The 13,496-nt window shown below is 37.7% G+C and overlaps 1 protein-coding gene across 2 annotated transcripts in view; it reads left to right on the plus strand.

The window, feature by feature from the left end:
• The window catches only part of FAM81A (family with sequence similarity 81 member A), a 66,649-nt gene that overhangs the window by 19,770 nt on the left and 33,383 nt on the right, over positions 1–13,496 (plus strand). For both annotated transcript variants that reach the window (XM_074327655.2, XM_074327654.2), the window contains exon 3: positions 30–303. In XM_074327655.2, the coding sequence (XP_074183756.1) occupies positions 30–303 (274 nt within the window). The remainder of the gene's footprint in view (positions 1–29; positions 304–13,496) is intronic.

Genomic DNA, 13,496 nt, shown 5'->3' on the forward strand with positions numbered 1-13,496 from the left:
CCCAGTAATGCTGTGGCTCCTTCCCACAGACGTGTTAGGACCATGCCCCGTCACAGCCAATCCCTGACCATGGCACCCTACTCCTCGGTAAGCCTAGTGGAGCAGTTGGAAGATAGGATCCTCTGCCACGAGAAAACCACCGCGGCCCTTGTGGAGCATGCCTTCCGGATTAAAGATGACATTGTCAACAGTTTGCAGAAAATGCAAAACAAAGGGGGAGGCGACCGCTTGGCCAGGCTTTTCTTGGAGGAGCACATCAGAAACATAACGGCCATAGTGAAGCAGCTTAATCGGGATATTGAGGTAAGGTGTGTGCGTTGGGTGGGTTGCATTCCTTTCCACAGAGTTGCTGTACATCACGGGGTGGTCAAGTCCAATTCCCACCTCCCAGGCTGTGCTGCCTTCACACCAAAGCTGTCTGTCTTGCCTATTCTTAATGATCCCCAAGGAAACAGCTTGAACAAATATCCTAGTTCCATTTATTCCAGTATTTGATAGCAGTTACTGTCAGTGTTATTTGTGTTTAATCTAAATTTACCTTGCTGATTATTAAGTCACTTTGTTTTGTTTGGCTCGCAATGGAGAGAGAGAGAATGAGTCAAATACTTTCCCTGTAAAACCCTTCATATCGTTAAAGGCAGCTAGTAAATAAATTACTAGGTCAGCCTTTGCTCTTCAGATTAAATGTTTCTAGGTCATGACGATTTATATACAATACAGTTATTACTCAAACAACCTAGAGATTTTAATTGCTTCTCAGAGTCTCCTTTTATTGCTTCATTTTTCTCTGCACTGAGCCCAACAAGAAGCCGATATTGTCTAATTTTAGGATTTGTAAATTTATTGCTATTTATTAAGCCATCACAGGGACCACATAATTTAGTTCAGAAAGCTTAAGATCCTTTAGGACTTGGGCTTCCATCACTGAACAATGTTAATATCCTTCACATGTAATTTTTAAATACATGATTAAAAAGGATATGACTATATTAAGGAAAACTTTTGTTTCAAGTCATGGAGATTGTGTCTTAATTATGCTTAGGAGATTAAGCCTCATTTGTGTGTGTGTGTGTGTGTGTGTGTGTGTGTGTGTGTGTGTGTAATTTAACAGCCTTATTGAGGTATTTTAAAAGCCACAAAAATTCACCCATTATAAGTGTACAATTCAATGACTTTTAGTAGATTTATAGAATTGTGCACCCATTCAGTTATAGAACATTTCTGTCACGCCAAAATGTATTTTATTTGCCTGTTTGCAATCAATCCCTACCTTCACCCCAGCCCCAAGCAACCATTAATCTGCTTTCTGTCTCTATAAATCTGTCTTTTCTGGGTATTTCATATAAATGGAATCTTATGAAGTCTTCTGCATCTGGCTTCTTTCACTTAGCATAATCTTTTTGAGATTCAGCCATGTCCCAGCATATTCTTTTTATGTCTGAGTAATATCCTATTGCATGGATATGCCACATTTTGTTTGTTCCTTCATTAGTTAATGGACATTTGGATTGTTTCCAGCTTTTAGCTATTATGAAGAAAGCTGCTGTGAACACTTGTGTACAGATCTTTGTGTGGGCATGTGTTTTCATTTCTCTTGGGTAAATTACTAGGAGTGGTATTGTTGGGTCTCACAGCAAGTTTATGTTTAACTTTTTAAAACATAGTCAAACAATTTTGCTACACCATTTTACACCTCACCATCAGTGTATGAGATTTCCAATTTCTCCACATCCTCACCAACACTTAGTATTATCTATCTTTTTAATTATAGTCATTATGGTGCATGTGTAGTGGCATTTCATTGTGGTTTTAATTTGAATTTCCTTAATGACTAAATGACTAATGATGTTGAGCTCCTTTCATGTGTTTATTGGTCATTTGTGTGTCTTATTTGGTGAAATGTCTACTCAAGTCTTCTGTCATTTTTTAAAAATTATTTTTTGTTGTGGTAAGATATTTACCATTTTAACCATTTTGAGGTATACATTCAAAATGTTGTATGCAACTATCACCACTATCCATTTCCAAAGCCTTTTGACTATCAAACAAAAAATCTAAGCTCTGTTCCTGTTAAACAATAACTTCCTATTCCACACTTCCCTCAGCCCCTAGTAACCTTTATTCTTCTTTCTATCTCTATAAATTTACCTATTCTAGGTATGTCATATAAATGGAATCATACAGCGTTTGTCCTTTTGTATCTGGGTATTCACTTAGCATGTGTTTAAGGTTTATCCATGTTATAGTTTATCCATGTGTTAGAATCCACTTTTAAATTGGGTTATTTATCTTATTATTGAGTTATAAAAGTTCTTTGTATAGTCTAGATACAAGTCCCTTCTCAGATATGTGATTTACAAATATTTTCTTTCATTCTGTGGCTTATATTTTCATTTTTCTACTGGTGTCCTTTGAAGCACAAAATTTTCAAATTTTAATGAAGTCCAACTTATCAGTTTTTTTTTTTTTTTATGGTTTATACTTTTAGTGTTGTTCTTAATCACTGTTTGCTTAACCCAAGGTCACAAAGATATTCCATATTTTCTTCTGAAGTTTTAGTTCTTACATTTAGGTCTGTGATCCATTTTGAGTTAATTTTCATGTATGAAGTGAGGTAAAGGTCCAAGTCAATTTTTTTCCATGTGGATAGCCAAGGAAAATCTATCATTTCTTTATTTGTCCCTTTGTTGAGAATCAATTGACCATAAAATATAAGGGCTTATTTCTGGATTCCATTGATCTGTATGGTTTTCCTATGCCAGTGCCACATTGCCTTAATTTCTTCTAGCTTTAGAGTACATTTTGAAATCAGGTAATGTAAGTCCTTCAACTTTGTTCTTTTCAAAATTGTTTTGGCTATTCTAGGTCCTTGTCGTTTCATTTAAATCTTAGGATCAGCTTGTCAGTTTCTGTAGAAAAGCCTGTTGAGATTTTGACAGAAGCTACTTTGAATGTATAGATTAATTTGGGGAGAATTACCGTCTTAACAATATTGAGTCTTTAATCATTTCAAATAACCAACTTTTGGTTTTATTAATTTTTTTCTATTGCTTTTCTGTTTTCTATTTCATTTATTTCAACTCTATATTATTTCCTTTTTTCCTGATTGCTTTGATTTAGTTTGTTTTCTTTATTTATTTTTTTTCTAGTTTCTTAAGGTAGAAGCTTAGGTAATTGGTTTGAGTTCTTTTTTTCCCCTGATAATAGTGTTTAAAGCTATAGTGTCCTCTAACTGTGTTAGCTGCTCCCCATGAATTTTGATATGTTGTGTTTTTGTTTTCATTCAGTTGAAAATATTCTAAAATTTCCCTTGTGATTTCATTTTTGGCTTATGTGTTATTTACAAATGTATTGTTTAATTTCCAAATGTTTGGGGTTTCCCCAAGTTTATTTCTGTTGTGGATCTCTAATTTAATTCCATGTGGGCAGAGAATATACTTTATATATTTTTAATCTCTTTTAATTTACTCTCGTTCTATCAATTATTAAAATCTCTAACTCATATCGTTAAATTGTCTATTTCTCCTCCCAATTCTGTCAGTTTTCGTTACATGTATATTGGGGCTCTGTTGGTAGGCACGTATACATTTATAGTTGTACGTATCTTCCTGATGTATTGACCCTTTTATCATTATAAAATGTCTCTCTTTGTCTCTAGCAATATTTCTTGTCTTAAAGTATATTTTGTCTGATATTAATACAGTTTTCCAGCTCTTTTATAGCTATTGTTTTCATAGTTAATTTCCTTTTTGATAATTTTCACTTAGCTTATACTTAAGTGAAGTCCTACTCTACCACGTGGTTACCAACTTCCCCTGTTCTTTGAGGTTCTCATGTATCTTTACTAAGGACCGAAATTCACTCAAAATTGTACCCTAATTGAAGTGCATTTGTCTTTAGGATTCTAAAACTTCTGGTCTGTACTTCTTGGGCTGGTGTTTGTTATTAAGGGAACGTAGTGGATCTTTGTTGCTTTGGAGACTGATGGCATCCATTCCAATGTCCTTCAGCCACAAGAATTTCATTTCCTTTTGGGATTTACCTTTCTTCCATTGGATGCAGACTGGATGGCTGTTAATCACCTTTTTAACTAAAGAGGATTAGAGTTCAGAACTCAGGCCAGAACATTGAGACTCTCACTTCCTGGAACTTGAAACCTGAGCAGAATGATCCAAAGCCTGGAAATGGCTGGAGGGTCTGCCCTGTAGCAGCTGTGCCTGCAGGATACTGGCCAGTGGTTCCTGTTGCCTAGACCCTAGGAAATGCCTTTTGTGTCTTTTTCTCAGTCTGGATCCCCAGCTGCCCTGTTGATTGTGTGCACCTCTCCCTTATATCCTTCCAATAACTTGCAGTTTCCCCTCAAAGTTAGTCAGAGTCAGGTTCAATTGCCTACAAACAAAGAATTCTAATGACATCAGAGGGGGCATAGAAAATTTAAGAGATTGCTGTAGACAATTTACTTGTTTTTGGAAGGTGTATGTCTGTATTTAGAATGATCTTTCCAGTTTTATATTTGAGTGCTAAAGCAATTTTGTCCCAAAAGCTGAATAACTTGCCAACCCCAAGTTGGCAACTTCACAAAATTGAAGAACCCCAAGTTAAACATTTCAATTTTGAAAAGGGTTAGAGATAGATTAGGGAGCTGATAGCTCTGCCACACCCACATCTAGAGAAGGAGACAGATAAAATCAAAGTGGGGATAAATAATGATTCTCCAGTTCTCATCTCCTCAACCAATGACAAAGCAGTGTGCCATTAAAAAAGACAAACACCTCTATGTATCATCTTAGAAAATCACGTGACCTCCCCAATCTTTCCATGCCCAGCATTTCCCTGTGGGTACTCAGCTGGGTTTCCTTTGCTTATGTGGGTGGCCGACAGTCTAGAGACTGGAGCCAATCTATCCTGGTAAAAGCTGAAAGTAACTCTTCTCTTAGGAAACCCTGGACTTATTTTTTCCTGTCAGTGTAAGAGTTGTTGGTTCTTTAGCTGCAACTGTGGGATCTGGGGAATGATTTTCCCTTTGGTAGCAGCTTCATACTAATCCAACAATCAGAACCACTTTAAATATATACCTCCCAACTTCAGCTGAGCACTCAATGCTGTTTAACAGTTCCTTTATTCTAGGAAGCTCTCCCTGCTAGATTCTCTTCAGTTCCCTTTCCCTTAAGTTATCCTCAGCACCCAGCACTTGCCACTATAACAATAGCATTTACTGAATAGGATTGTTTCTTTATGAGTTTGTTTCCCTTGATAGATTGTGAGCTCTTCAAAAAAGAAAGGGACTCATCTTTGCATTGTCCAGCACAATGTTTGGAGAAAAAATGTCACGAATGCTTATTAAATGAATACATGCCCAATTCATAGTGAAGCCAGTTGCAGATTTGCTGGTAGCAAGAAGGACCAGCAGAGACCCTGAGGTAGTCTATGCAAACTGCATTCCTTTTCAGAGGAGGATCAGAGGCCCAGGCAAACGAAGGCACTTGTCTGAGGTCTCAAGGCCAGTAAGTGACAGTGCTGAGGCTAAACCCAGATTGTTAAACTCTAAAAATATGCTCCTTTTACTTTTCTACTTTGCCTCTTGGAAGTTCTTCTAGAAAGCCTGATCTTAGGTAACTAAACACCAAATGTACAGGCAGTGCTATTCAGCCATTCTTTGCTTCCTGAGTATTTCTATACCTTCAGGAAGAATTTTTTCATAAAACTAGGTAATTCTAACTGTAATTCCCACTAGGTTCTTCCCTGCCCCGTCATTCCTTTAATACAATTTCATTGAACTGCTCAGCTAGAATCATTAGCAAACATACTTAGGAATCTAAGCTCATCAATCATTCAGACTTTTGCTAATTATTTTTCTTTCAGATGTGTTTTTAACACAATTTTTCTTTAATGTATTTCTTTAAGATGATTTTTTTAAACAATGTGCAATGTACCAGGTTTTAATTGCAATTCTGCTATTTTTCCACCTGAAACACATTTTATTTGATGATTATTCTTGCCTTAACCAGACAGCACTCTTTTCCATTTACATATATTTTTGCAGTGTGCAGTTTTGTGAAGGAAATATTGATTTCCATTGTAGAGAGGGAAACTGAGTAAAATCTAACTCTGCTAAAAAATTTTACTTTGCATATATGAGAATTTTCGTTTACTGGTAATAACTATATGTCATTATACGGTAAGAGAAGGAAGTTTGGAAACTTAATGGACTGATACGAAAAACTAATTACATAGTTAAATATATATATATTTATGATTCTAAGCATGTTTAACTAAACATATCCAAAATTAGGACTCTTGATAAAATAACAGAAGTGTGACATTGTAGCCAAAATTTAAAAAAAATGAAATTGTAGTATAGATTAAAAATTTTTAAATACTGAAAGAAAGTCTTCATAAGTAATATAAAATTGGGAGAATGGGTGTTATATGCAAAGGCAATACTTGCATATTTAAAGCAAAGAGGTGTGAAGATAGTCACATTGTATTTAAATGATGTGAAAAGCGTATTCTTTTGTTTAGATTCTTAACGAATTTCTTCTGTAATTTGCCTGGTTTTAAAGTTATTCTTATTACTGGCTTATGCTTATTTTTCAGTTCACTCATTACAATTTTATTGGGTATTTGTTTTGAAAAAAAAACATGTCTCTGCAGGTGATTTTATATTACAAAACTAAAACTGAAGCCATTCTTAACATATAAAGCTTTCTCCAGGCTCCTGATAGAGCCAGTCAAATTGAATTATGTTAATACTGCATCTTGGTAAATTTAAGTCTTGCTGATTCTCTACCATGTGGCTCTGAACACAATTATATACAAGAAGAAAAGTAAAATATATTGTTAAACCGTTAGCCTATATCATCCTCAAGAGCTAGAACCGAGCCTTAATTTTTCTATTTTTAGCACATAATAGGAGCTCGATAAATGTTGCATAGCCAAAGGCTCCAGGGTCCTTGGCCCTTCCAGAACCCTGTAATTATTGCCCATATTCTGTCAGCAGATTCCAATGTCAAGACACACAACTCTGGTGTACTAGTTAGTACACAGTAGGTACTTGATAAATGTTGAATGAAAGAATTATTGTTTTAATATATTCCCACCCATTGTCTGCATTGGCAGTTTGCCTTGTGATGTGCAGTATGTCATCAATTATTTATTCCTCAGAAACTTTCCACAAATTATAGTCATCATTATAAATTTAGAAGAAGTAATGCAGTCAACTAGGAATTTTACATGTCTGAATTATCCATACCGTCTTTGATTTAAACTCTTACGAATCACTGGAAGACAAATCCTGGTGAGCAGTCCATGGCCCTTTTGTTGGTAGTAAGCTTTCCCTTCCATTCCAATTTGAGGGCTTGGGGAAGTGGTTGGGACCCCCATGTGCCCTTAGCGCTTTTACTATGTCTTTGGGGAACCAGGCAGTGGGGTCTGCTACCTGGCTGGCTAGAATCTGCAGACCTTTTCCTGGGTTCCATGTGCTCAGGCTTCATAAGGTCCCACTAGTGTTGGGCGTTGGCTTTGACTTAGTTGAGTTATGGGAAACTGTATTAAGCCCTCATTGAATTGATTAGATTATACATATATTGCTAGTTTAACAATTTGTGAATGAGCGACTGCAGAGTTTCTTGAACTCCAGTGATGAAAGCAGAGTTGAGCTTTATTAGCATGTCACAGCAGAGGTGTGGCCAACCATGTCAACGTATAGTGGGCTAGACAGACGGGACCTCGGTTCAGTGTGCATCTAGCACTGTCAGCCAGGAGAGAGTCTTGGTTACTGGACTTCACGTATTTTACTTAAAAAGGAAATTTTGGCCAGTAGCTCAGTAATCTTGTCCCATTGGAACAGGTATATTAGCAGATGGACTTTGGTGATTATCATCTGTGTTAGTCAGGGTTCTCCAGAGAAATAGAACCAACAGGAGCTAGTTATTCACTGATTGATTGATTGATTGATTGATTGATTGATTGATTAAAAGGTATTGGCTCACATGATTATGGAGACTGAGAAGTCCTACCATCTGCCGTCTGCATGCTTGAGACCCAAGAACGCTGGTGTAGTTCGAAGGCCTAAAGAGCCTAAGAGCCAGAGAGCTGATAGTGTAAATTCCCATCCAGGTCTGAAAGCCTGAGAACCAGGAATGCTGAGGGTAGAAGGTCAACGTCCCAGCTCTGTCAGGCTGAAAGCAAATTCCACTTTGCTCCTTTTTGTTCTGTTTGGGCTCTCAAGGGTTTGGATGGTGCCAGCCCACATTGAGGAGGGCCATCTTCTTCACTCAGTTCACCAACGTAAATGTTAATCTCTTCTGGAAATACCGTTACAAAAACACCTAGAAATATTGTTTAACTAGCTCTCTGGGCATCCCATTGCCCAGTCTAGTTGACGTAATTAGCCGTCACATTATCCAAATTCATGTTGTTTTAACTCTACTCACTGTATTTGGCTTGTCATGTGGCTTGACTCTAGGGAGTGAAGACAGTGAATTGAATGGAATTTGAGTATTTGTTTAGTTTTGTTGATTGAAGTTTTTCATTGTACATTAACAAATTGGTGTTTTGGTGTCTGCACTTGTCTCCCATACATTTTAGCTTGTCTGAGTTCATCTTTGAGGACCTGATCATCTTTAGGTATTAGCTAGCTATAGTCTCTGAGCCTTCAATGTGGAAGACCAAATCCTGGAACATGAAGCTAAATTAATTGATAAATTACTTAGCTACCTGTGGAGACCTAGGTATTGTTAGAGGCACTGGGGCCTCAGGAGGGACCCAGACATACAAGGCCCCTGTTCTTAGGCCTGCTGAACACTCTAGTGGAGTTTCAGAGGGGCGGTGGGGGGGGCGGTGGTAGTAAATGCTAAGTAACCAAGGTGAGACAAGGTTAGACTTTCAGCAGCCTAAGTCAAGGGCTATGATAAGATAAAATGATGGAGTGTGATTGTGGGGCTATTTTAGGAAGGGTGGTGGGAACGTAAGGTGACATGTGAACTGAGACTGAAATGACAGAAAGGGGCCAGCCACGCCAAGGTGGTAGTGTTGGGGGAGGAGACACACAAGGAACAGAACATTCCAGAGAGAGGGAACTGCAGGTTCCAAGGCCATAGTAGGAAGAAGCTTGGCATGTTTGAGGAGCAGTAAGAGGACCAGTGGGACTGAGTGTCATGAGCTGGGGAACAGGACCAGATCATTAGCCTTGAAGCTGTGATGGGAAGTAGGAGTCTGGAAATGGGAAGCCATTATTTAATTTTAAGCAAAGGAATTTAATTCATTCACGCTCTTGGTGCTGGGGTTATAGTTGTGGATAAAACAGATAAAAAACTCTTGCCCTTGTGTTGCTTACAGACTGATTAATGTTTCAAAAAGTTCATTTTGGCTACTACATAAAGGATTGAAGGGAGCAAGAATGGAGGAAGGGAGATGGTTAGGGGCTGCCATGGCAGTTCCAGGGCAAGGTAAAGGCAGCTTGGATTAGGGGAGTCACTATGGAGATGAGAAGTGGATGGATTCTGGCTCTGTTTTGGAGGTAGAACTGACAGGATTTCCCCCCAGGTTGGGGGGTAGAGAGACTTCTGTTTAGAACTAGGCAAGTTTTAGGGGCCCATTGCATGTCTAGGTGGAAATGCCAAGAAGGCAGTTTGCTGTAAGAGGCTGGATCTCGTGGGAGTTTTAAGTCCTAGTGTGAAGATTAAAAAGGCACATAGGGAGATACTATCCTATGAGGCCCTGCTCTGCTGAAGTTGGGCCTTTCTCTGGGTGATACTGGAGTTACACTTTCACTTCCAAATCCTCACAAATCTAGCAAGAGTTGGAGAAGGAAAAACACAGCTGTTTCTTTCCTGGTCATTCCTAGGTAACACTGGCCTGTCTGGAGGGTATGACCCAAGACATGTGTCCTCATCATCTTTCCATAAGAAGCATGACGTCCACTGTGGGGCTCACATGGGGGAGCCATTCCCGACTGTCTTTGGGAAGGGAGCTTCTTTCAAGACAGTCCATATCTTAGAAAGAATTTAATGAAGACTTGGGACATCACTTTTTCAAGGTGGTTGGCCTCTTTCTGCTTGTGTGAAATATGTTGTTGTATAGATTTAGGCCACACACTTAGCACCCTGTAGTCTTTCCTGCTGCAACTGAGCTCCCTAAAGGCAGGCCTGGCGCCCATCACATAGTAGGCATGCAGAAAACAGTTTCTTGAATTGAATTGGCAATAATAGAGATTTGATGATATACTTAGGGTTGTGACCTTTTTTAAGTAAATACATCATGATAATTTATTGTTCCAGAATGACAAATTAGGGAACATTATTGGCTTTACAGAGGGATTGTTTTTCTAAAGCTTCATTGTAGAATTCCTTTAAATAGTATGTTCTCTAATGCCTTCTGTTTTCACATAATCTTTCAGTAATGTGAATATTAAGCTGAGATATAATTCTTTTTTATTATTCAAAAAAGCATTTCTAATACAATATTTTATTTATCTGCATAAGGATTCTGAAAGTTAAATGGGCTTTTCTTATTTCTCAGCATTGACCCCCCCGACACACACACACACACACACACACACACACACACACACACACGGAGCATATACACACTTTTTTTTTTTTCTGGTTATAAAAGTAATGTAATCACTCTCTAGAGATAAACAAAATGTTAATTCTAGTATTATTTTCTATATATCTTATACACAGCTGGAATCAAGCTGTATATTTATTTTGTACACTTTCTTTTTGCTTAACATTAAATTGTACACATTTCCCTGGTTTTTATTAGGTTGGTGCAAAAGTAATTGCAGTTTTTGCAATTATTTTAACCTTTTAAACTGCAATTACTTTTGCACCATCCTAATAAAAGCCCTCCATGAACCTCTTACCAGTTATGTATAATGTATTATGTAGATAGCTTGTAAAATACATGGTATGTAGGTTGCATTATGAAGACATTTTTATGCATACATTTTTGTAATGTTTCTTATTATTGTCTTTAAAATTAATTCTAAGAGCTAGAGTGACAGGGTCAAAGGTTATGAACATTATGAATATATTTTGATGGATCATGCTTCATATCAGGAAGGACCAACAGTGCATTTTCAATTTTTGATAGACATTTTAGGATCATAAATTAAAAATATTTGCTTCTTTAATAGATAGAAATGGTATGTTTTGGTAGTTTTTAATTTTAAATAGATTTTATTATTTAGAGCAGTTTTGGGTTCACAGCAGAACTGAGCAGAAAGCACAAGGTTCCCACATACTTCCTGTCCCCACGCGTGTACAGCCTCCACACCACAGTGGTGCATTGTAGGGTATGATTTTTATTTCCTGTTTCTTTGCTTACTAGAAAGGTTGAACTTTTTAAAAAAATGTGTTTAGTTATTTTTTAATCCTCTTTTTTGAATTGCTGTTCATTTTCTTTGCTTAGTGATTTTTTGATTGAGAAACCACTCAGATGAAATGATTCGTTAGAGCCTTTGTCATTTGCACAGTATCTAATGCAGCGCTTCTCCAGGAATGGTCTCCGGACCATAACTGTCTGGGCCCTTTTCCTAGCTTTGGCTCTCTTGGGAGTGGGGCCTGGGAATTTGTGTGTTTAACAAGTCACGTGGGGATACTTACGAACCCCAAAGATATGTGAGAACCCCGAGTCTTAAGCCTTATTATAAACAAAGGTTTGGAGCATTCCATAAAAAAAGAAAAAAAATAAGCGTTACATTCTATTATCTATAACTAACGAGTGTTACTTCCTATTGAAAGAGAGCACACACCAGCACCTTTTTATCAGTGGGAGAGTGCCAGAACCGATTAGTCAGATCTGAAGATTTTTTTGCAAGAATATGTTGGGATGACTAACGTTTTGTCATTCACAGGTGATTGTAACTGATTTGCATGCTTAATAGAGCAAGTTCATTCAGAAAAAGCTAGAAACTATGGCAAATAACAGATAGGTCTAGCAGTTCCAAATTCCTTTCAGTGAAGGTTTTTTTAATGGTTGTTGTTGTTTTTTTAACTGTCACTGTCACTCCATCTATAGTGGCTCCAAGTAGGTCTCCCATAAGGAAAGCTGAATCCTCACATTCCGAATTTCTGCTTTTTACCAGGAAGTTTGAAAATTCTAAACAATGTATGTAAGTGCATTTATGTTATACTTAAAAAGTTAAGAAAAGAGAGCACAAAAACAATTCATGCAAATTATATTATCTAATGGGGCTTTTCTGTTCATTTGCAAATTGTCAGTATATCAGAAATCATCAAATTTCTAGAAATAAATAGTTACAAGTAGATACACATAAATGTATCCTTAAGAAACCCCTAGATTTGTGCAGAAGGTAATGGGAAGGTGGTGGCTTAATCTCACTCCAATGAGCAGAGAACAAAAAGAAACGTCACACCAAAGGGGGGCCCAGCAGCTGGAGAGAAGAAGAATAAGTACAACACTTAGAACAGGCCTGAATGAAATAGGAAACAGGTAGACCTTGAATGAACAATAATTAGGGCATGCTATGGGCTAAATGTTTGTGTCCTCCCCAAATAATATGTTGAAGCCCTACCCCCCCTGCCCCCGCCTCATGTGTTGGGCATTTAGAGGTGGGGTCTTTGGGCAGTAATTAGGCTTAGATGAGTTCATGAGGGCGGGGCTGCCATGATGGGATTAGTGCTCTTATAAGAAGAGGAAGAGAGACTAGGGCTTCCTTTCTCTACCATGTGAGGATTCAGCAAAAATGCAACTGTCTGCAAGCCAGGAAGAGGGCTCTCCCTAGAATGCTGCCATGCTGGCACCCTGATCTCAGACTTCCCAGCCTTCAGAACTGCAAGAAATAAGTGTTTGTGGTTTGTAAAACACTCAGTCTGGTATTTTGTTATAGCAGCCCCCACTGACTAAGACAAAGCACTTCAGGAAATCCTGGTACAACATAGAATTTCTTCCCTGAACTTACATCTTTAAGTCAGTGGACGAACTAGAGACAAGGATGGTTACTTTTATGAATTGAATTAATTGCCCCCAAGGCAAAGTAGAAAAAGTGGTGAAACATGAGAGCCAAATACAAAGAGAGAGGAAAAAAACTATACGGAAGAAGATACAAGACTTAGAGGACAGATCCAGGATACCCAGCATATGAATAATAGGGGTTCCGAAAGGAGACAAAAGAAACAGATGAAGAAACCATGGTTACATAGCAGCAGAAAATTTACCTGACTTGAAAAAAAATCTGAGACTACAGAATGAAAAGTTCACTGAGTTCTAGGTAGAATTGAAAAAAAATTTTTTTAAAGAGCCACAGTTAGGTGGCTCTTTTATATTTTATATTCAGAATATTTTATACTTTAATATTATATTTTATATTCTGATAAATTCCTGAACTCCAAAGATGGAGGAAAAAAATCTTACCAGCTTCTAAGTATAAGGAGCCAAGGTATTTATAAAAGAAGAAGCATCCGACTTCCTGTCAGTCTTGACATTGACTGGGTGGAAAGGCCTTTAAGTCAAGAAATCTATACCCT

This window comes from Rhinolophus sinicus, chromosome 3, assembly GCF_057876585.1.
Source record: "Rhinolophus sinicus isolate RSI-liver-muscle chromosome 3, RSI-T2T, whole genome shotgun sequence".
NCBI lineage: Eukaryota > Metazoa > Chordata > Mammalia > Chiroptera > Rhinolophidae > Rhinolophus > Rhinolophus sinicus.